We start from the raw sequence: 23,784 nt of genomic DNA, 5'->3' as shown, positions 1-23,784 counted from the left end.
TGTACGTTTTAACATGGTGTTTTGTTTTGTTTGAAATATTTCATTATTTTTTTTCCATTTTTGGTACATCAGTGTTTTTATCTGAAAAACTCATATGATGAACATACATTTGCATTAAGGTATATTGTGAAACCGAAATAAAAGAACATGTTTTTGGCTTGAAAATTGCGCATTCCACTTTTTAGAAAGTCAGTTTTAAGATGCTCCACCGCAAAGCATATGTGATACTCTTCATTCGAACAATAATTGGTGTTTAATCATGTATATATTTAACAAAAAATAATGTAAAATAATTTGGTTTTGCACTCTCATTACTTCATTCCATATAGAACATAGTGCCACGGATTCTTTTTTGGGATGCAGTTATTTTTTTTCTTGAAATAAAATTAGAAGCTCAAACATTTCATTGGTGGTAATGGTGTAAAGTACGTGTATGTAACTGAAGATAAATATTAATTCGTCTGCTCTAGGTTTTTTTATTGAGTAAAAATACTATTTGTCAGTGGTGGAGCATCTTTAAGAGTTTGCGTAAATGATAGTTTCTCCCAAATTGAAACAAAGTGCTAAAATCTATAAACTTTGAATCTATGTTATGTTGATATATATTGGTTATAAAACATATCGCTGTGTAGTTCATACTAAACACTTGAAGCCATGGGAATTCAATGATAATGTCAACGTGTAGGTTAATATACTGTTAACATTGAAATTTACGCGAGGGGATTTTCTCTAATTAAGCGAATACATTTCACCGCGAAAATTTCTACCGCTCGTAAAATTTTGTGAATATATAAACTATATTACCAAAAGCCCGAAGTTATATAAATCGTGATAACATCAACGACACGAATCGCGAAAATAAGCACTAGCAAAAAAGTCATGTTTCCAGTATGGCAAATTAAAAATACTGCAGCACAATTTGTTTTAGTTTTCCATTGATTATGGTTCAATGCATTTCACGTTTTTTTATATAATTTTAGGGTAAAATGTCAATTTTTTTATGCGTTACACTTCGGTCAGTTAAAAAAAAGATGGAGAAAGAACGCATTTATCCTGTATGCCAAATACGACATAATTACAATAATGTAAATGTCATTTCTGTATCGGTCTTGTTACATAATACCGAAAGTTTAAATTGACATCCAATATTTCATTTAAAGTGAGACTTCGTTCGTTAATAAAAGTTTTGAAATTTTCAATATTTTCTGACAAGATATTTTATATAAGATAACATTAAATCACGTCGATATCAATGTTTTGTTTCACATATTCATCAGGAACTGATGTCATTAAGAACTGAAAATAGGTTTCAGTTTGATTTCAGCATATAATATAAAATTAACTTTGCACAAAATATATAGTTCGACAGTCATTTAACATGAACGGTACTCATCATTTGAACAATAATTGGTGTTTAATCATATATATGTATATATATATCTGTCTAATTAACACAAAAATAATGTAAAAGGATTTATTTTGGTTTTGTCACATACACAATCAGTACTTTGATATTATCGGGATGCAATTAATTATTCTTAATATTTTATCTTGAAGTAAAATTGGAAGCTCAATTTTCCGATGGTAGTAATGGTGTAAAGTAAGTAACTGATGAAAAATACTAACTCGTCTGCTCCTGTCTTTGACAGTGAAAAAAACCACCATTTGTCATCGGTGGAGCATCTTTAATATATTCTTATCTAATCTTTTTGCATTGCAACTGCACAGTAGCTTCCTATTGCTACTAAACGCAATGTATGGCAATTTCCAGTATTTATATTATATTTATATTAAGAAGATTATTGAATATTTTTACCTTGTGTGCCGCATAATTGTTTCTGGTAGTTAAGTTGCACTTACAGTATACAGAAAATGAAATTTCTATTACTACACGTTGATATACTTACTTGCTGCATGGATCGGTAAAACATTTGTGAGCAATCGGAACGCTCACCATGGAGAAATATATTATCTTAATCTGTAATTAAAGTTTGATAAAAAATGTAAACGTTTGGTTTTGATTCAAATTCTCCAATCGTAATCTTTAATAATCGGATTATGGTCTGAGTAGCCCCACAGATCTTCGTTTCATTGGCGGACGAGGACTTAACATATTTACATAGGTGTGAAGCTGTAAAAATGTTTTACATGTGAACTGCTGTATCCTGGTACATTGTCCATCAGAGTGCAGTAGCTTGTCAAATGCCACTATGATATATGTGTCTTTTATCATACCATTTATCACATTTCTTCTTTTGATAGCGAAAAATAAAATTGCAATTAAATTGCATCACATTAATTAATAAAAGAACTTTTATTTTACTTGGTTGATTTATAATTTCAACGAAATATGAATTTATGATTTCAACGAAACATAGTTTTATTAGCACATGGCTTTGTCAAGTACTTTGACCCTTGTTATCACTGACGATTCTTAGAAAACGAGACAACTGCATGATACTGTTACATGCTTATTCGTTCAATGATTTGGTATCTTTTGAGCTATTCATTTTTTTCAACCTCAGATACACACGAAAATGTAACTGATATTGGTAATAATAAATATAAAAAAAATACATGGATTTGGATTCATGCAGTATTGTATGACTGAACACGAATCGGTAGTGAAATGAAATAATAAAAAATGCACTTTTGGAATCGCTAAACATAAAAAACTTCACTCGAAGTTACGGTGACGCAATACAATACGCAAAATCACTTATTTTCGCAGTGACTTAATTTTGCGACGTCATGCATAACTTTACGAGTCAAATAGTTCTACAAATGTACTGTTACTTTACCTGAAAAAAAAACAACGATTATTACTTATATGTGTTCATATCGGCCACGAAATATGTGAAGTTAAATGATGTGCGAAAATAAATTGCTTTATTGTAGTCTCTTACACTGAAAGTGACTAAGATAATATGAATATGCGATTAATAATTATATGCACATGTCATCATTGTATTAGTAATACAATGGCGACACATAACAATGAATGTATGGTAATGTACCATACCTTTATTTAAATTACACTGCTTGTAATTAGTGAAAATAAAATTAATTCATAAACCATTCTAAGTATTGTCTCTAAACATTGAATGCTTGTGATGCACATTCGTTATATTTTGTTTATTTTTCGTTATGCAAAACAACACACACGTCGTAAACAGTAATTAATCATTATATTTTGCATTTTTTTAAGAAAATAAAACTTTTTCAACAACTTTAAAAACTCAGTCCTGAAAAAAGTCGATAATTTTAAACACTTCTTTGTCTTGCATAAAACGTTTTTGAAAAGGTATTTAACATTCGATGCTGATTTTAAAAGTACTATCAACTTAATTTAAGGTAAGCATTATAGGTTTTTATCACAAAGTTAAACGTTCTTAAAAAGGGAGGATAAACTATTTGTTTAGTAAAGACAAGTTGATATCATATCTACAAAAACAAATTTTGAAAGTGGAACTGGTAACAGGACGTCAATGTGACCTAGAAAGCTACTTGCAGTTGTTTTCATGTACAAACACAACTCTAACGATTCAAGGTAAGGGAGAAGGATAGTCCAGATTTTAAAGTAGGGTGAAAAGGCCTAATTCTACATAATATCAAAATGTTATGTACAATTAATTACGTTCTGGAGGTAAACAAGGGCCACAGGTACAATAGGAGTCACCTGGATTCGTAGAATTGTACTCAGACTGCGGTCAGCATATTTACATTTGACGAGGTTATTAGGGTTTTCCATTGGCATGTCCTCGGCTGTCACACACATCAATCACTAGTGGTTAGCGAATACTCGTTCCGCCTCTTGAAAGATAAGTTAATGCCTTGTTATTGTCATTTGCATACGTTGTAACTTTCCTGTCCAAATTACGAAAACAGTTCTTAGAAACGACCAAAATTTTTTGTTTACCCGATTTGACCGATACAACGAAACGTATCACGTGGAAAACCAAACAAACAAAAAATGGTTAGGTTTTCTGCCAAGAAATTACCTATAAAAGCCGACGACAAGCCGATCAAGATCATTCCTCTCATCCTGTTGCTCCATACCGATACTTCAGAATTTAGAACGCAAAGATATACCATTTCTGACTACAAGGTAAGATATAAGCTACATCATTACATTTTAGATATATTTTTTGTACCGTACAAGTTATTTTTTCAAATACATGTTTTCTGCATGTGAATATTATTTGCTTAAAGATTTCTTTTTTCAACTTTACTAATTTGATACAGAATTTTACACAATATTATATGAAGCTATTGGGTAAATGAAAGTAATATCAACCGAACTATGATAATAATCCAGCCTCTTTTTTCATTGTATACTAATGTGCCGTCTTGCGCTATTCATACCATATCTTTATAGCTAATCGTGAGGATATTGTAAAATTGTATATACACTAGTTGTTAGCAAACGATTTGACTGCTAAAATATCAACACAAATATTGATACAAAATCAAAACCTATTGTTCTGTTTTGCTTACGATATTAACATTATAAATGTAATTTTTAAAGAAAGGTTTCTTACGGACGAACTAATTCATGTTTCATACAGGTCTTAAGCTAGAAATTGCACTGCAATATAAATCTATTTCTGACATATATGTGATAATTAAGATTTAATAGTGTTGATATTGGGTATGTTAGTTTAGTTTTATTTTTTATTTTCAACATTTTAGTCACCTTAAGACAAAGTCTCAAGTAACTTATATCTATCTAATCGCCTTTTGTCCGTCGTGTGTCGTAATGAAATAACATTTTATACTTCTTCACCATAAACTGCTGAAGCAAATTCAATGTTTTTTCTGCACAAACCTTCTCTAGTATAAGGTCATTCAAAATTGTGATCATATGCACTCAACCCACCAGGGGCTGCGATAGGGGTCAAAAATGATAAAATTGACAAAAAGGACTATGTATATGGTTTAGGCCTTTTTTTGCGATTCCCAAATCCATAAAATGTTCAAACCTATTATTAAGTGATTAAATTGTTGAATTTCAAATATCGAGTACAGTTCTGATACAATTGGTATGATGTTTGTATACCCCTACAGTAGAATGTGAAGATATAATATAGGATTACTATAACTTACAAAATGTATCTCTGAAGTATATTAAACGATATGGATAAGAGTTATCGCGCTTGCGCAATCTGGTAGCTTGTTCAAGATAATTTTCTGGCATAACAGTGATGTTTCATCAGAGATTAGACGATGAACTTAACCTAGGTTAACAATTGTTTTAGATTATGCGTGATGTTGCTGTATAGAGTTGCTATATAATCCATCTGAAATAAATCTGCGAAATTACAATAATAACTAAACGCTCCCAAAGTGATGTCAGCACGGACACTTATATATTCATATCTTGCACTTTGCTGATGTCTGGAGTAATTTTGTAATACAACATCGTAATTAGAGCATAAGATACGATTAATACGTTTATACCGTTATCACTGAACTTAGTATTTATCGCCAATAATTATTCTCTCGGGAAAATGGCATTCTATTTTATGCCTAAAACATAAGCTGACTCAGTGAATTATGTATATATTAAAGTGAAAGTAAACTATAGTCGTCATAAACAATATACATGATTATTGGCATGAAATATTCCATTTCTTATATGAAACTAAGAACTTTTGCTATGCAGGTTCAGCTTATAGAATAAGAATATGGTTTTTTATTATATAATTTTCAGTTGTATATGTTTAAATTCTATCTTTATTTAGGACTTTTTTGGTTCTGTATCTGATTAAGCGATCTGTTCTTACAATGAACTATGTTACAATCAGTGTTTGTTTTTAAGCAATTCACCCTTTGTTTTAAAACTAAACTGGTCAATTAGCGCAATGATAGATTCGGGCATTTTGGTTATAGTTATAAAAAGGCATTAAATAAGTTGCAAGAATTAGTCGAGGCAAAGCCATTTAATACTGTTCCTTTTGATTTCAGAAACCCTACTTGAGTTGACTCAACACAGATAATGAAGTGTGTTTGGATCTCCCTTATTGCCGTGGTGTGCCTGGCATCGTTTGGTACGTTCCTCTTTAAATTACTTGGTAATACTCGCAGCTTTAAAACGCTTTATTAGTAATATCTGTATGTGAAGACAATAAAATGAGAGTAGTATACAAACAGTCCCATTGAAAACTAAGAATAAAACATAATTTAACTAAAGAATATGCATAATGGGATGTAAATGTAACAAAATAAAATCAAATGCAATGATAAAAAATTAATGGAAAAAAAACAACAAAAGAATATATCTAGTTTTATCTATCCAACAGGCTCCTCTGCACCAACTGATTCACCAATCATTTCTTTAAAGAAGAGGGAAGCCCCGGAAATAATTTCTCTGAAAAAGCGGGAAGCCCCGGAAATTATTTCTCTGAAGAAGAGGGAAGCCCCGGAAATCATTTCTCTGAAAAAGAGGGAAGCTCCTGAAATCATTTCTCTGAAAAAGAGGGAAGCTCCTGAAATCATTTCTCTGAAAAAGAGGGAAGCCCCGGAAATCATTTCTCTGAGAAAGAGGGAAGCCCCGGAAATTATTTCTCTGAAGAAGAGGGAAGCCCCAGAAATTATTTCCCTGAGGAAGAGGGAAGCCCCTGAAATCATTTCTCTGAAAAAGAGGGAAGCTCCTGAAATCATTTCTCTGAAAAAGAGGGAAGCCCCGGAAATCATTTCTCTAAGAAAGAGGGAAGCCCCAGAAATTATTTCTCTGAAGAAGAGGGAAGCCCCAGAAATTATTTCCCTGAGGAAGAGGGAGGCTGACGTACCAGAAATTATTTCTCTGAAAAAGAGAGAAGCCCCTGAAATCATTTCTTTGAAAAAGAGGGAAGCCCCTGAAATCATTTCTCTAAAAAAGAGGGAAGCCCCGGAAATCATTTCTCTGAAGAAAAGGGAAGCCCCGGAAATTATTTCTCTGAAAAAGAGGGAAGCCCCTGAAATCATTTCTCTGAGGAAGAGGGAAGCCCCGGAAATCATTTCTCTGAGAAAGAGGGAGGCTGAGGCACCAGAAATTATTTCTCTAAAGAAGAGAGAAGCCCCGGAAATCATTTCTCTGAGGAAGAGGGAGGCTGAGGCACCGGAAATCATTTCACTGAGGAAGAGGGAAGCCCCGGAAATCATTTCTCTGAAAAAGAGGGAAGCCCCGGAAATCATTTCTCTGAAAAAGAGGGAAGCCCCGGAAATCATTTCTCTGAGGAAGAGGGAAGCACCGGAAATCATTTCTCTGAAAAAGAGGGAGGCTGAGGCACCAGAAATTATTTCCCTGAGGAAGAGGGAGGCTGACGTACCAGAAATTATTTCTCTGAAAAAGAGGGAAGCTCCTGAAATCATTTCTCTGAGAAAGAGGGAAGCCCCGGAAATCATTTCTCTGAGAAAAAGGGAAGCTGAGACGCCAGAAATCATTTCTCTGAAAAAGAGGGAAGCCCCGGAAATTATATCTCTGAAAAAGAGGGAAGCCCCGGAAATCATTTCTCTGAAAAAGAGGGAAGCACCTGAAATTATTTCTCTGAAGAAGAGGGAAGCCCCAGAAATAATTTCTCTAAAAAAGAGGGAAGCCCCGGAAATCATTTCTCTGAGGAAAAGGGAAGCTCCAGAAATCATTTCTCTTAAAAAGAGGGAAGCTCCTGAAATCATTTCTCTGAAAAAGAGGGAAGCCCCGGAAATTATTTCTCTGAAAAAGAGGGAAGCCCCGGAAATTATTTCTCTGAAGAAGAGGGAAGCCCCGGAAATTATTTCTCTGAGGAAGAGGGAAGCTCCAGAAATCATTTCTCTTAAAAAGAGGGAAGCCCCGGAAATTATTTCTCTGAAGAAAAGGGAAGCCCCAGAAATCATTTCTCTGCGGAAGAGGGAAGCTCCAGAAATCATTTCTCTGAAAAAGAGGGAAGCCCCGGAAATTATTTCTCTGAGGAAGAGGGAAGCTCCAGAAATCATTTCTCTTAAAAAGAGGGAAGCCCCGGAAATTATTTCTCTGAAGAAAAGGGAAGCCCCAGAAATCATTTCTCTGCGGAAGAGGGAAGCTCCTGAAATCATTTCTCTGAGAAAGAGGGAAGCCCCGGAAATTATTTCTCTGAAGAAGAGGGAAGCTCCAGAAATCATTTCTCTGAAAAAGAGGGAAGCCCCGGAAATTATTTCTCTGAAGAAGAGGGAAGCCCCGGAAATTATTTCTCTAAAGAAGAGGGAAGCTCCAGAAATCATTTCTCTGAGGAAGAGGGAAGCTCCAGAAATCATTTCTCTCAAAAAGAGGGAAGCCCCGGAAATTATTTCTCTGAAGAAGAGGGAAGCACCGGAAATTATTTCTCTGAGGAAGAGGGAAGCTCCCGAAATCATTTCTCTGAAAAAGAGGGAAGCCCCGGAAATTATTTCTCTGAAAAAGAGGGAAGCTCCGGAAATTATTTCTCTGAAGAAAAGGGAAGCCCCAGAAATCATTTCTCTGAGAAAGAGGGAAGCTGACGCACCTGAAATCATTTCTCTGAAAAAGAGGGAAGCCCCAGAAATCATTTCTCTGAAGAAGAGGGAAGCCGCAGAGATAATTTCGCTTTAAAAGAGGGATGCTGAATTTCCAATTGTGACTTTGTAATTAATTGGAAATACTGTGTATGATAGCGTTGTATGAATGAAACAAGGAAAATAATCTTTGACTCATCTTAACTCATTTCAATGTTTGTTATTCCATTACGGAAAACTCTTCCATTAGAGTTATCTTTTCTGTGTAAGGATATGTGTAAGACTTTTATTGCATGTGTTCTCCCAGCAAAAAGTCGTTTAGTTTTTAGTGCGTCTATACCATTTGTTGTCAGCCTTACATGGTATAAGAACGTTTTATGTGAGATTTTTTATGTTTGATGTTAATTTCTCTTTCACTTTCAACAAATTAGTACAAAGGTTATTAATATATCTCATTCATTGTTCACTTCAATATTTGTTATGAGTTCACCAAAGATACTGATCCTGCTAGAGGTCTGTGATAAACATTTGTCAAACTTTTGTCTAACATTTGTCTCACCAAAGATGTTTCTTAAATGCATGAAGGTTTCTCAGCATGATGTTGATACCCGAATTATTGATTCGTTTTCTGAAGTACGCTTGTTGAATAAATATACAATTACATTAATATTTTCTTATTTTGATTTGATTTAATACCATTAGTTGTAACCTGAGAGGACAATGTACATTTACAAAGCTATGAACTTCTACATGTAACCAAAGACCACAAGGGAAGCGTTAAAATCTAACTGTTCTCAGTGGTTCTGTAGAGATGGCATATTGTCTCAAATCATGTGGAAACCTAATGGAATATGAATGCAAATGTATATAGCATTACACTCGAGTCGGTCACCTTTGACCGGTTACCAAATTGTAGGTTTAGTGCAGCCATGATGAAAATGGCATAAGGTTTATCATGTGAGCTGAATTTCATCGGCACAACCATGGTATCAATTCTGAGATATTTACTGCTTATGAAATGAAGACTTTTGTTTTAGTTATACAATGTAAAAAAGAGAAATGATAATTCTCACGGTTTCCACTTGTTTGAACGACAATATGACAGAACTAACAACGGTAATAAATTAATAAAATAGTTTCACTTTTTATACCGTAATAAATTGGCGCTGAAAGGAAAAAAAGACGATGTCGATAACCAGACGAAAACGACGACGAAAATGACGATGACTATCAAACGACGTTATAAGGGCAACATGTAACTGTTACATAGAACTTTGAAACAGTGAAATAATACATAGATGTCATAGAACTTTAAAACAGTGAAATATTACATAGATTTCATAGCATTTTAAAACAGTGAAATGATACATAGATGTCATAGAATTTTAAAACAGTGAAATAATTCATAGATGTCATAGAACTTTAAAACAGTGAAATGGTTTACTTTAAAACAGTGAAATGATACATATATGTCATAGAACTTTAAAACAGTGAAATGATATATAGATGTCATAGAACTTTAAAACAGTGAAATGATACATATATGTCATAGAACTTTAAAACAGTGAAATGATACATATATGTCATAGAACTTTAAAACAGTGAAATGATACATATATGTTATAGCACTTTAAAACAGTGAAATGATACATATATGTCATAAAACAGTGAAATAGTTTAGTTTAAAACAGTGAAATGATACATATATGTCATAGAACTTTAAAACAGTTAAATAATACATAGATGTCATAGAACTTTAAAACAGTGAAATGATACATATATGTCATAGAACTTTAAAACAGTTAAATAATACATAGATGTCATAGAACTTTAAAACAGTGAAATGATATATAGATGTCATAGAACTTTAAAACAGTTAAATAATACATAGATGTCATAGAACTTTAAAACAGTGAAATAATACATAGATGTCATAGAACTTTAAAACAGTGAAATGATATATAGATGTCATAGAACTTTAAAACAGTGAAATAATATATAGATGTCATAGAACTCTAAAACAGTGAAATGATACATAGATGTCATAGAACTTTAAAACAGTGAAATGATACATATATGTTATAGCACTTTAAAACAGTGAAATGATACATATATGTCATAAAACAGTGAAATAGTTTAGTTTAAAACAGTGAAATGATACATATATGTCATAGAACTTTAAAACAGTTAAATAATATATAGATGTCATAGAAGTTTAAAACAGTGAAATGATACATATATGTCATAGAACTTTAAAACAGTGAAATGATTTACTTTAAAACAGTGAAATGATACATATATGTCATAGAACTTTAAAACAGTGAAATGATACAAAGATGTCATAGAACTTTAAAACAGTGAAACGATACATAGATGTTATAGCACTTTAAAACAGTGAAATGATACATATATGTCATAAAACAGTGAAATAGTTTAGTTTAAAACAGTGAAATGATACATATATGTCATAGAACTTTAAAACAGTTAAATAATACATAGATGTCATAGAAGTTTGAAACAGTGAAATGATACATATATGTCATAGAACTTTAAAACAGTGAAATGATTTACTTTAAAACAGTTAAATAATATAAAGATGTCATAGAACTTTAAAACAGTTAAATAATACATGTATGTCATAGAACTTTAAAACAGTTAAATAATACATATATGTCATAGAATTTTAAAACAGTTAAATAATATAAAGATGTCATAGAACTTTAAAACAGTTAAATAATACATGTATGTCATAGAACTTTAAAACAGTTAAATAATATATAGATGTCATAGAACTTTAAAACAGTGAAATGATGTAATAGAACTTGAAACCCAGATTTTATTCGTGAAGACACGATAAAGCTATATAATGTAAAGCTATTTGATTGTTTATTAATACTATATAGGGTGATATAAACGGCTATTTTGAATTCGTTTATAACATTAAGTGACCATAAATCTGGCCCAAGTTTCATCCATGTTCCTTAAAGGTGCCGACAAATGGTATTTTTATCTATTAAAACAAAAGCAGAAGAATATTAGTAATTGTTTAGGTAACAAAAATTACTTACTTTACACTATTACCATCACTGAAAAGTTTCAGTTTCTAATTTTACTTTTAAAATTGAATAAAGTAAAATAATTAATTGCATCCCGCAAAAACACCACGGCACTATATATGCTCTTTATGAAATGAAGTTCTGGTTGTAAAAAATAAATATGTATTTTTGTGTTAATTGGACACATATATGCACGATCAAACATCAATTATTACCCAAATTGTAAATATTGTTGATGGACAGTTGGTTAACCTGTTCGATATACTAATTATAAGTAACTGATTAATAGTCACTTTTTGTACATGTAAACTCCAACTGGCAGCTAGTAATACTACTATTTTGAAGTCTAATGAAAATTTTTGAATACCCAACGTTTAAAAACGTTTCCTGTGACCCTTAGTAAAATAAGGGATGATAAGAATGATAACATAGCTTTGATAACATTAAATTGACCTGTTTTGTGCTTTTAACATAACTTTTTATTGATTATATACATGTAGATCATGTTCCCGTTTTCACATGTAAAGCAAAAATTGTGAATAAAAAAGTTGATGCACTAACAGTTTAGTAGATTTCTCGCCACAATGCTTGGCTTCATGAGGTATTAGCATGTAGACCTACGCCATTGTTTTGATAATAAATCAAAAAGTGTTGAACTGGAAAATAATGATTCTAATATGGAAAATGTAATTGCGTATTTCACATTATTAATACAATACCATCCAACAGAAATTGACCACGGAAAAGTCAAAATTTCAATTTATTTAACAAATAACGAGTGATATTAATATGACTGCTTTAATATAATCTGACGTACATTCAGTATTTTATGTGTCATATTGGACAGCTCTAGTTACCACAAGGTGGGTTGGTAATATCGTTTCACCACATTAAGGTGCGGTTGTCGTTGCTGTCTCTTTTGAGAAGACGATGATATCAGCTTCCTCGTAAAGGGACGAGTTTGGATTTCCCTTTACAAAACTGAAAAAAAATTGTTGCATTTTCTCTCTGTATGTTTTGACATAGAATAATTAATGTGAAATACGCCTTAACATTTTCCATATAAGAATAATGAATTTACACCTCAACACCATCTAGATTAAACAGTTAATTATTAATTTCCATTTATTTCGAAAAGTCACGTCTTTTATATAAACATAATCGATCCATGTTATTGTATCTATTAAATACCCACTATGTAACCGAAACTAAAATAGTTTTAAAAAAAAATCCTGCGCGGTAATTAGAACGACGCTGGTAAACATAGGACAACCTGCATATGGAAATTAGCAATGAATTCATCAATTAAAAATTATCCGCGAATCGATAATATGTGAGAGCTTAAAACTTTGGGGAATCTACAAAATCATCAAACTCGTTTTACAGTTACATTTTAAGAACCAAAATCAGTGTCGGTACATATTCAATTTTTGCTTGTTTGATAAGCTGTACTTACAATTATGTGTGCCGTAATTTTCATAAAGACGAATAAAACGAGCTTTTTATACTTTATTTACTATCAAAAGTTACAAACATTTTTAAGTCATCTGTGCGCTGTCCGTCCTCCGCCGTGCGTAAACTTTTCGGATTTTAAACCTCTTCTCAAGTTCTATCCGTGCGATTTTATCTAAATCTTGCATGAAATGATCCTGACATGGTCCCGACCAAGTGTATGTGTTTTTCGGGTCGGTCTGAAATCCACGAAGGCCGCCACGGCCGCGATGTTGAACTTAACAGTTTTTGTATAAAGACAATCATGTAACATCAGAATAATATTATTCCGTCTTTGCATATTACAGAGTTAGCTCCCTTGCCGGTAGGTATCGATTGTTACGTCATTACTTTGTGAGCGCACTTCACGTCGTTTCTCCGAAACGTATGACGTTGCGCTCCGAAACATATGACGTCACGATCAATACCTACCCGGAAGTGCAGATAACTCTGTAATATGCAAATTCGGAATACATGTACATACATATTTAATATTCAGTTATTGTTAAAGTGGAATTATTCCTTGAGTGCGAATTTATTTTTCTAATTTCGTTATCATTTGATCCCCGCAAGCCTATTGGTACTTGCAACGTTTGACATGTAAGAAACTAGATCATAGCCACAAAACCCGAAAATTACCAAACCTCAGTAAGCTTACAAGCTGACAATACCCGCACATGGAAAATTCCATATTTACAGCATTGTGCATATGATATGTTTACGTAATTAATCCTTAGACATCGAAGTAAAATCTAGAACGAAAACAACAGTAAAATATGATTATGTAAGTGATACAAACGTAATCAACAGAAACAATAATTATATATCATTTCACAAATTAAATGTTTATTTGGATAACCTATCAGGTACACTTGTTTATCATGATGACCAGTCAGTGACCACGACTTTGTTATTCACGACTGGCTGGGGAGCTCAAGGCCAACAGATGTCATCACTAATTAATGTCATTAATCACACGGGTTTGACCTCGGGAAACAAATTACCATTTTCTAGTCCAGGATTTTACATTACTATGAATGAATTTATCCGGTGTAATAAATAATTATGTATGAATACTCAAATATATTTAGAACGAAACATTAACGTTTTATTTAACAATTAAGAAATGTTAAATTGATATTTATATTGGTGACAGATGAACAGAAAAGCACTCGTTACAATTGATATATTTGCATTTTTATTTTTTTCCACAGTAAAACATATTTTAGACACGACATTTGAATTTCCTATTGCAACTACTTAACTTTGGTTTGGTTTGTTTAGTTTTACGTCCTATTAACAGCCAGGGTCATGTAAGGACGTGCCAGGTTTGTTGGTGGAGGAAAGCCGGAGTACCCGGAGAAAAACCACCGGCCAGCGGTCAGTACCTGGCAACTGCCCCACATAGGATTCGAACCCGCATCCCAGAGGTGGAGGGCTTGTGGTAATATGTCGGGACATCTTAACCACTCGGCCACCGCGGCCCCACTACTTAACCTGAACAGCCAAGTTAAATATGATAAAATTAGTTCCTATAAATAATTTGGGAGACAAACAAACAAACAAATTTCAAATAACTTTTCAGTTTACCGTTAATAATCCTTACGTTTAAAATAATTTTCTATAATTATATAACTACACTGGTTACTTTAACTACAGTGTCAATTTTCCTGCGCGGACTAACTTAGTATACATGTAGGTATAACTACATGAAGTCTAGACTGCATTAATTCATTCATGGTTATTATTAGAGTAATGCCAGTCTCTGCGTGGCAGAGTGTAAATATTCAAACTACCAATAAATAACACATGTCATTTTAGATTAAAATGAAGTTTCTGTGTAGACCACTTGGCTCAACAAAAAGAAAACAAACTGAGATTAATACAAAAATGAAACAAAAAACTAAGTCAATACAGACATACTCCTGTACTTTAAAAAAATCAATCAACAGTTTCAAATGTGTAACTTCAAATATTTAAGTAAAGATTTCATATTAACTTTCATGTATTTTAATCAAACTTCAATTTTTAGCATTTTCCACTATTTCCCTTTGATATACAGCAGTATTATGTATGTATTCACACTATGTCATTGCATTTTACCAATAGAATAAAAAATGACTTTTCATATATTGTGCATCTCTCATGACGCAGTGGCATAATTTTGTTCTAAATATATATTGAAATATTGTACTCATCAAAAGACTAGTCAAAATAATAAGTCCGGGGTTATTATTAAGATGGATCAGAACACTTATTACGAACTTAACAGCTTTAACAGAGATTCGATAGCTTCGTATTGTTGTAGAATTCTAGACCCTTTGCCATCCAATTCACGATAATATATTTCCCATCATTCTCCAAAAATAAACTAATATATTTTGACGACCCTAAAGGCACCTGTGACGGCTGGTGCTACATCTGTTACCATGTACACTATATAAGTATCTGTGTCTCTACATTGTATCATTGGATATCATCGAGAAATTCTACATACGGTAGGTACACCATATTTCTATTTATCTGAGCATTATATGATACGAACACAATATATATTACATAGCAACTTCCTTTGGCTTAAGTTTTAATTTTGCGATCATTACGATTAAAGTAAATTTGGGATAATTTATTTCCGCGAGTGTATATATAAATGCTCTATGTGGATAGGTAGTTCAATTTTATGTTTAAATTGCCGAAATGTGGCATTGTTTTGCCATAGAAATTGCGAGATGTATAATAGTCGCGAAAGAGAGTTGTTTTACCGTACTTGTTATCTATCGTCTGTCAGTCATCTCAACAAGAATACAGATACTATATTAAACCAGGTTTAGTAATATTCCCATGCGAACATTTTGAAATATCAAAATGATATACACTATTTGCCTTAATGTGTGTTGCCGCTGTTCGCTCAATCTGCAATATGTAGATATGTTATATGAACAGCTAGTCCAGTTCTAAGTTCTGAAAAACAGAAGCAATATCTCACTTAACACTCTCTGCTTAACACATTAGACACATTACTTCTTGGTGTAGCTTCATATTGATTCAATCATTAAATTTAACTCATTGTAAATTTTCTGTCACAATTTAGATCGATCACTTGTTATTACTTGTTACATTTTTCAGAGAACAATGGCGAATACGAAAGTCTTACTGCTGGCTTTTGTAGTTTTGTTGCTGATTGTAACAATAGACGCAAGACGAGGCCGTCGTAGATGTAAGTATGAGTTATTATAATAATCCAAAATGTGTAAGAACACGTGTTTACTGCAATTTCCAGATGTATTGCTATATGATATCAGTCTGCCTAGGTTCTTCTTTTCTCACCGTCGAATTCAGTAAATGTATGATAGGGCAACATGCTAGATAACTTGCATCCTTAAACATTACGCTTGTCTATTTATTAAACTATGATTTCATATTGATATATGCAATAACAAATAAACTTTACATGTAGCTTAATATGGTATTATGGTTATTTTAAAGAAATTGCTTTTTGGTATCGTTTCATCAACCTTTAATTACATGTATGCGAACAAAAACGTGAAAATAAGAATAGTTCGTTGAATTTATACAAATAAAACATGTGAGGAGTATATATTCTCTGACGTTCCACCTACAGGTAGAATGCCTCCACATCCCGGTCGGCAATGTGGAGGTCTATTGACCGAGTGGTTCTACTATGACCACTTCAGCGGGAGATGCAGGAAACTTACCTACTACGGCTGTGGAGGAAATGCAAACAGGTTCCGGAATAGAAGAGCATGTCGCCGTGCCTGTCGGAGGCATTCGAATGGTATTTGATCTAAATACAGTGTAACAATAAAGCACATTCGCAATTTGAAAACAGTATTTTTATTTCTATGATTTGTTGGGTTTAGTGGCTTAAATCAAATTGATTTACTAAATCTAAGTATACCAAGAAAGCAAATCATCCTGGATTTATTTTTGAATCGAAGTTACATAACACGTTATATCACTAGGAAAGCTCAGTTTGGCTTAGTTTGGTTTACTTAATGTTCGATTAACAGGATGGGACATTTACATAATGTATCGACGTAAATGGAGGGAATTACATAGAACACTTACCCGGAGAAAAACCGCCGATCTACATCTGAAATAAGCACCCTGTAGCTGTCCCACATAGGTGGATACAAATATGAATTGTGTAAAAAAATATTAAATTTTGATTTCGCAACAAACATGCATTAATAATGATAAGATTATGACAAACCATGTTACAAAAGTCTCCGTATGACCCTCGTTTTAGGACATCATATGGTACATTGGAATTCCCAATGGCTACACACGTTACACTTGATTTAGGACTTGATGTCGCTATTTCTTAATGTAATAGTTTGGCTTTATTAGTTTAACGTCCTATTAACAGCCAGGGTCATGTTAGAAACTGCCAGGTTTTTTTGGTGGAGCAAAACCACCGACCGGCGGTCAGTACCTGGCAACTGTCCCACACGGGTTTCGAACTCGCATCCCAGTGGTGTAGGGCTTGTGGTAATGTGTCGGGACATCTTAACCATTCGGCCACCGTGGCCCTACTGGATGTAATGGAGACATGGGGCACTTTGTTTGCAAACAGTGTGAATCTATTTGCACCTTTAAATACCTTTTCATATTTAAATGAGAAATTAAAAACAGTGACGTCAGTGCTTATACTCACTTTTTCAAACAAATTGATGTACGATCCCATTGATTTATCAAGACTTTACTTTGTTTGTAAAATGTAAATAAATATGCAACATCAATGGTTTTATTGTAACGTCATATAATTATGTCGCGTTTTCTCGATATTCTCATTTTTGTCATAAAGCTATGGAAAATAAAGAAGAAAAAATACTTTACAGGTTATCAACATCGAATCACCGTGTGAAAATGAAAAACAAAGCTCGTTTAAAGTTAATTGTATTTGTCTTTATATGAAATAAACAAAACATTTCTGTATACGACTTACAATTCATACCACGCATGCGCAGGTCATATGTCATTCAGTGCAGGGGACATCTGAGAGGTCTGTTGTATGGTTTGTGTACGGAAGCGTGTTAAAATTAAAATCGTCAAAATGTAGTATATAGTGTATTTGTAGTATTACGTTTTTATGTTGAAAAGTAGAACATGTATTAAGAGGTTTATCATTGTAAAACATCCAATAAACCAGAGCATTTTCTATCTCCCCACCCCTACTGTCAGTCAATCATATTTTGAAATTTAATATACGTAGAATCCTATGTGCCGATGCCTTTAAGAAAGTTATTAATGTAAAAAAAAGACTTTCGGACACCTTTTTTCAATTGGACCACCATTTTATTAAATAGGTTGACAAATAGATAATTTCTAACATCTTGAATCATGCATGAATAAAAACTATGTACTGGTGTTGTTTTTATAGCCAACAAGGGACAAACGTATAGTTTTGTGTCGCGTTGTTCCGTCAGTCTGACCGTCCTTCTGTCAGTACATTCGTCCTTCCTCCACTCTATCTTTCATCCTTGCGTACATGGTCAACAAGGGACAAACGTATAGTTTTGTGTCGCGTTGTTCCGTCAGTCTGACCGTCCTTCTGTCAGTACATTCGTCCTTCCTCCACTCTATCTTTCATCCTTGCGTACATGGTCTTGTCTAGACTTAAACCCGATACTAAAAAGCATTAGTACATCACATGATAATTACTAGGAATGCGATTGGATAACAGCCATGATCTATATTGCGGCAGTTCCCTGTCCTTCTTGACTACGGGAGACTATACCTGACTACGGGAACTTTACTAAAGTATAGTCCCCCGGGAATGAGCACGCGACCAAATATATGACGTCATAATGAATGTCATGTGACGTACTAAATCTGTTATGGCCTTTTCCCATGTGATGTATGGTTTCACGGTGGTAAGGTTGTTTGTGACGTACCAAAATCAAATCACTGAAACCTATTTTTGACCTCAAGTTAACAAATATTAAACTTGTTTGCGCTATATTTCCTCTCTTATATGGCATTGGAATTTCATACCTGGTGCATGGGTTCGAGGAGGCGATGGATTGCATACCAAAACCAAGAAACTGTGACATATATTTCATCCGTCGCCATCTATTGAAAAACACTGTTCAAATGATATTTTCTAGATCTCGATATGCCTGGGTATATCTACATGAATTAGTATTATAACAGGTGCAAATATATATCATTGAAATTTTTTACATTGCCACTACACATTACCTATATGTTGCTACTAAGCCCAATGTGTGTTATTTTCCAATATTAACATTGTCAGTTAGGCTCTTGTGTATTAATACTATAATCAGAGTTCAAGAAGTCATGAAAAATCTGTTAATATTCTTAAAATTGTTCAATATGAAAAAATATTCTAATTAGAATATTTTAAATGGATTGAAGTGTTGTTATTTATCATTGTATGTCTGCTTTATCGGTAGGAGTATTTCATCAACTGCTATTGTTTAGTCACTTGTCCATGGCAGCACGCAGGAAGCCCACTATTTCCCGCCAAGTCTAAGGTTGTTCCATCAAATGAAATTTCAATAAGCAGAATAGTTATATTTTCATCTTTTTTAATCTATTTTCTCTTTAGAATACGAATGGCTATATAACAGTTTACTATAAGCATTGGTTGTCATATTTTGACATGCATTGGTGTGTAATATCCATTGGGCGTTCTAGCACATCTATCATGGTGCGCTAACGCGCATCACTGCCTATGCTAAATGCCCCAGTGTTTTCTTTATCACAAATTAATGATCATATTGATGTAAACATAATTACTCAATTAGGTCAGCCGTCAGCCCTGGAGATATGTATTTGTCCATATTTCAAATGCACCGTGCGCGTGAACTAATTATCAAGAAAAAATGGTGTTTTTCATTTATCTATGTGAGATGTTTCTGTGATGCAAAAATGAGAAATTTTGGTGACTATCATGTATCACCCCCTGCCTGATCCTTACATGGACCTGCACTTAAAATTATGTATGACACTAAATACATGTAGTTATGAGATAAGGGAGATAACTCCTATAGCTTTTTTTATCAATACATCCTATGAAGGTCATATCATTGATTTAGGTTATAGAACTTTCTAGAATTTAATCATGTATAAACAAATATGTTTGTAAACATGTTGATTTTAAGTAGAGATCTAGAATGATCTATTTCCAGAAAGTTATGTGTGTTTACTTGTTTACTGTTTTTGGTTAGATATTTCTAGAAGTAGAAGGTTCTCCAATATTCTTGAATTAGGGTTAAGCTATATATACTCCAGCTGCCCAAGGCTAATCAGAACTGTAATGAGACCTGTAATAAGACATATCAAGAATTGTACAGCGCCATATAAGATTCTATTGGGAGAGCTATTGTGACTTTATCTGTGGATTATTACAACACTGTGTGTGGATTTATTCATATTGCCTGGAACTTTACAAATCATCGGTGGACATTCAATTTCCTTGTGGATTTGTGATTATTGTTAATTTGAAACCTGGAAGGATCAAGGATTATACCAGGACATTCGCATACAGATAAGTAACACTTTAAATCATCGTACTAGTCTTGTACCACCACCAATTACTTTAGATATTGTAAACCATCTCTGTATAATATTGTATATATAATTAAATTGTGTTTTGAATTTAGCTGCTGGTTTCTCCTTTCTGTTATTCGTTAATGTAACAGAATTGGGGGCTCGTGTCCGAGATCGATATTCAATTTGTGAAATCTAACTTTGAAAAATTAATTAAGAAATTTTCAAAATTTGTGTACAAACTTTGAGTTTACATTTGAAACCAACAGCTAGATAAATATGACTACTATGCAGGTAGAACAGTTTGTTAAAGCGCCATCCCTGGAAGTTCTTTTGCAAGTTAGTAAGAAGGATTTACTGTTATTGGGTAAACATTTAGGCCTTACTATCAAAACTAATTTGAGGAAAGCTGAAATTAGGAATGTAATTATAAGATATTTTGTTGACAATGACAAATTTGACTCTAGTGCATTAGATAGTATAGAGGAAACAGTCAGCTCAGAAATTCAAATTAGACAAATGGAACTTGAACATGAAATGAAACTAAGACAAATGGAAATAGAAAAAGAGTTAAGAGAAAAAGAAATTGAAAGAGAATTAAAAGAAAAAGAGATTGAGAGAGATCAGATGTTAGAGCTAGAGAAGCAGAAAATTCAAGCTGAAACAGAACTTAGAATGAAAGAATTAGAGCTAGCTTCTCAAGACAGTTCAAGTAATCTAACTTTTAGGACAGTTCAAGGAAACAGAGGTTTTGATGTCAGTAGAAACATTAGGTTAGTTCCTCCTTTTCAAGAGAAAGAAGTTGACAAGTATTTTCTGCATTTTGAGAAAATAGCTGATAGTATGAAATGGCCTGAAGATAAGCTTACAATGCTTCTTCAAAGTGTCTTGATTGGTAAAGCTAGAGACATTTATTCTTCTTTATCTGTAGATGAGATTTCAAATTACCAAGTAGTCAAGAAAGCTATTTTGAAAGCTTATGAGTTAGTTCCTGAGGCTTACCGCCAGAAATTTCGAAACTCGAGAAAGAGAGATGAACAAACTCATGTAGAATTTGCCAGAGAAAAGGAACAATTATTTAATAGGTGGTGTGATTCTAAAGAAATTGATGAGGATTTCGGTAAATTGAGGCAATTATTGTTGATAGAGGAGTTTAAACGTTGTGTCCACACAAACATAAAAACTCATTTAGATGAGAGAAAAGTTGAAACACTTAGTGAAGCAGCTACAATGGCTGATGATTACGCTCTCACCCACAAAGGCTCATTTGTTAAAAACAGTTCTCAAGACAAAAACAGTACCACAGGTACTAGTAAATTTGGTCAACCTAGGAACCCCAACCTTTAGTGGCCCTTCCAATGACAAACCTAAATTAGGTGATAAAACTAAGTCTGCTTCTAAAAAAACAGATGATAGGGTAGGTGTGGGGTCTCCTTCTGGTCCTGTTTGTAATTACTGCAAGAAAGTAGGGCATACTATGTCTGAATGTTATTCTCTCCAGCGTAAGGAGCAAAGGCGTAAACAGTCAGTTCCTTCTGTGTTAGCTATGTCAAAGCCTAGTCAGAAACTTAGTGATATTGTGGAAGATTCTAAAGTGTCTGTTGAGATTAAGAGCTCAGAGTCTGATAGTGTCTTGGAGAAGTACTCTCCCTTCATTTCTGAAGGTTTTGTTTCACTTACTAGTGATATCACCAACTTGAAACCTGTGAAGATTTTGAGAGATACTGGGGCTTCTCATTCTTTAATATTAGATGGCGTAGTGCCTTTGTCTGAGGAGACCTCATGTGGTAGTAGTGTTTTGCTTCAAGGTGTAGAGTTAGGTTTTGTTAATGTGCCTCTCCATTGTGTTTATTTAAAGTCAGACTTAGTAACTGGGCCTGTCACCATTGGTGTTAGACCGGAACTTCCCATAGAGGGCGTGTCGCTCATTTTAGGCAATGACTTGGCTGGAGAGAAAGTTAGGGTAGATCCCTTAGTGTCCAGTATCCCTGATAAAACAGATGATGCTGAGACTATTCAACAGGAATTTCCTGGTATTTTCCCTTCTTGTGCTGTAACTCGTTCAATGAGTAAGAAGGTTTCTGATGTTGCAGTAGTTGAGGATCATTATAGTCCAGGGTTAGGTGACACTTTCTTGGCTCATGATATAGAGGATGTCGGGAGCAAGTGTGATCTTTTGAGCAATCCTGTAGACTTTGATAGTGATAGAGTTGTTCCTAACAAGGGTACTTCTTTGTCTGACATGATGAGCAAATCATCTTTGTCTAGAGAGGAGCTTATAGTAGAACAGGAAAAAGATCCTGAAATCTCCTTACTGTGTGATCGGGCTTTGAGTGAGGAAGAGGCGGAGAAAGTCCCGGTTTGTTACTTCCGTAGGTCAGGTGTGTTGATGCGCAAGTGGCGCCCCCCTGATGTGTCTCCCGAGGAAGACTGGAAGGTTGTCAATCAAATAGTTGTCCCACCGAGGTATAGGCAAGATATTCTAAGTTTGTCTCATGACGTACCTATGGCAGGGCATCTAGGTGTGACCAAGACTTATAACAGGATCTTAGATCACTTCTTTTGGCCCAAGTTGAAACGGGATGTGGCTGATTTTTGTAGGTCTTGTCATACTTGTCAGGTGGTAGGGAAACCTAATCAGAAAATCCCTGTTGCACCTTTGCACCCCATTCCAGCATTTGAGGAACCATTTAGTAGAGTCATTATAGACTGTGTAGGTCCTCTACCCAAAACTAAGTCTGGGAATGAGTATCTTTTAACTATTATGTGTGCTTCCACACGCTTTCCTGAAGCCATTCCACTCAGGAATATTAAAGCCCCTAACATAGTCAAGGCTTTGGTTAAATTCTTTACATTGGTTGGTCTTCCAAAAGCTGTCCAATCGGACCAAGGTTCGAATTTCATGTCTGGTATTTTTCAACAAGTCATGTACCAGCTCCAGATCAAGCAGTATAAGTCTAGCGCTTATCATCCAGAGTCTCAGGGTGCTTTAGAACGTTTTCATCAGACATTGAAGAATATGATGAGATCTTATTGTTTTGAAAACAAAAGAGATTGGGACGAAGGTATACACATGTTGTTGTTTGGCGTTAGAGAATCTGTACAAGAATCTCTTGGCTTCAGTCCCTTTGAACTTGTGTTTGGACATACTGTACATGGTCCTTTGAAAATTTTGAAAGACAAAATTTTGGACGAAGATTCTAAAGTGAATCTCTTAGAGTATGTGTCTAAC

At 33.9% G+C, this 23,784-nt stretch overlaps 1 protein-coding gene across 1 annotated transcript; it reads left to right on the top strand.

Moving 5' to 3' along the window:
* Positions 1–3,959: 3,959 nt before the first annotated feature.
* LOC138314179 (neurofilament heavy polypeptide-like) lies at positions 3,960–9,133 on the top strand. Its single transcript, XM_069254369.1, has 3 exons — positions 3,960–4,108; positions 5,968–6,050; positions 6,303–9,133. Exons 2-3 carry the CDS (start codon positions 5,999–6,001, stop codon positions 8,561–8,563), a joined length of 2,313 nt encoding a protein of 770 aa, XP_069110470.1. The 5' UTR covers positions 3,960–4,108; positions 5,968–5,998; the 3' UTR covers positions 8,564–9,133.
* The last annotated feature ends 14,651 nt before the right edge of the window (positions 9,134–23,784 follow it).

Source organism: Argopecten irradians, chromosome 2 (genome assembly GCF_041381155.1).
Source record: "Argopecten irradians isolate NY chromosome 2, Ai_NY, whole genome shotgun sequence".
In the NCBI taxonomy this organism is placed as follows: Eukaryota; Metazoa; Mollusca; class Bivalvia; order Pectinida; family Pectinidae; genus Argopecten; species Argopecten irradians.
Note: the sequence above shows the minus strand (reverse complement) of the source record. Positions and strands in the feature narration are given on the sequence as shown.

Excerpts from the sequence above, each read along its gene's own strand:
- LOC138314179 (XM_069254369.1), top strand. The coding sequence starts at position 5,999 with ATGAAGTGTGTTTGGATCTCCCTTATTGCCGTGGTGTGCCTGGCATCG. Across the intron at positions 6,051-6,302 it reads GGTGTGCCTGGCATCGTTTG|GCTCCTCTGCACCAACTGAT; the intron begins GTACGTTCCTCT and ends TCTATCCAACAG.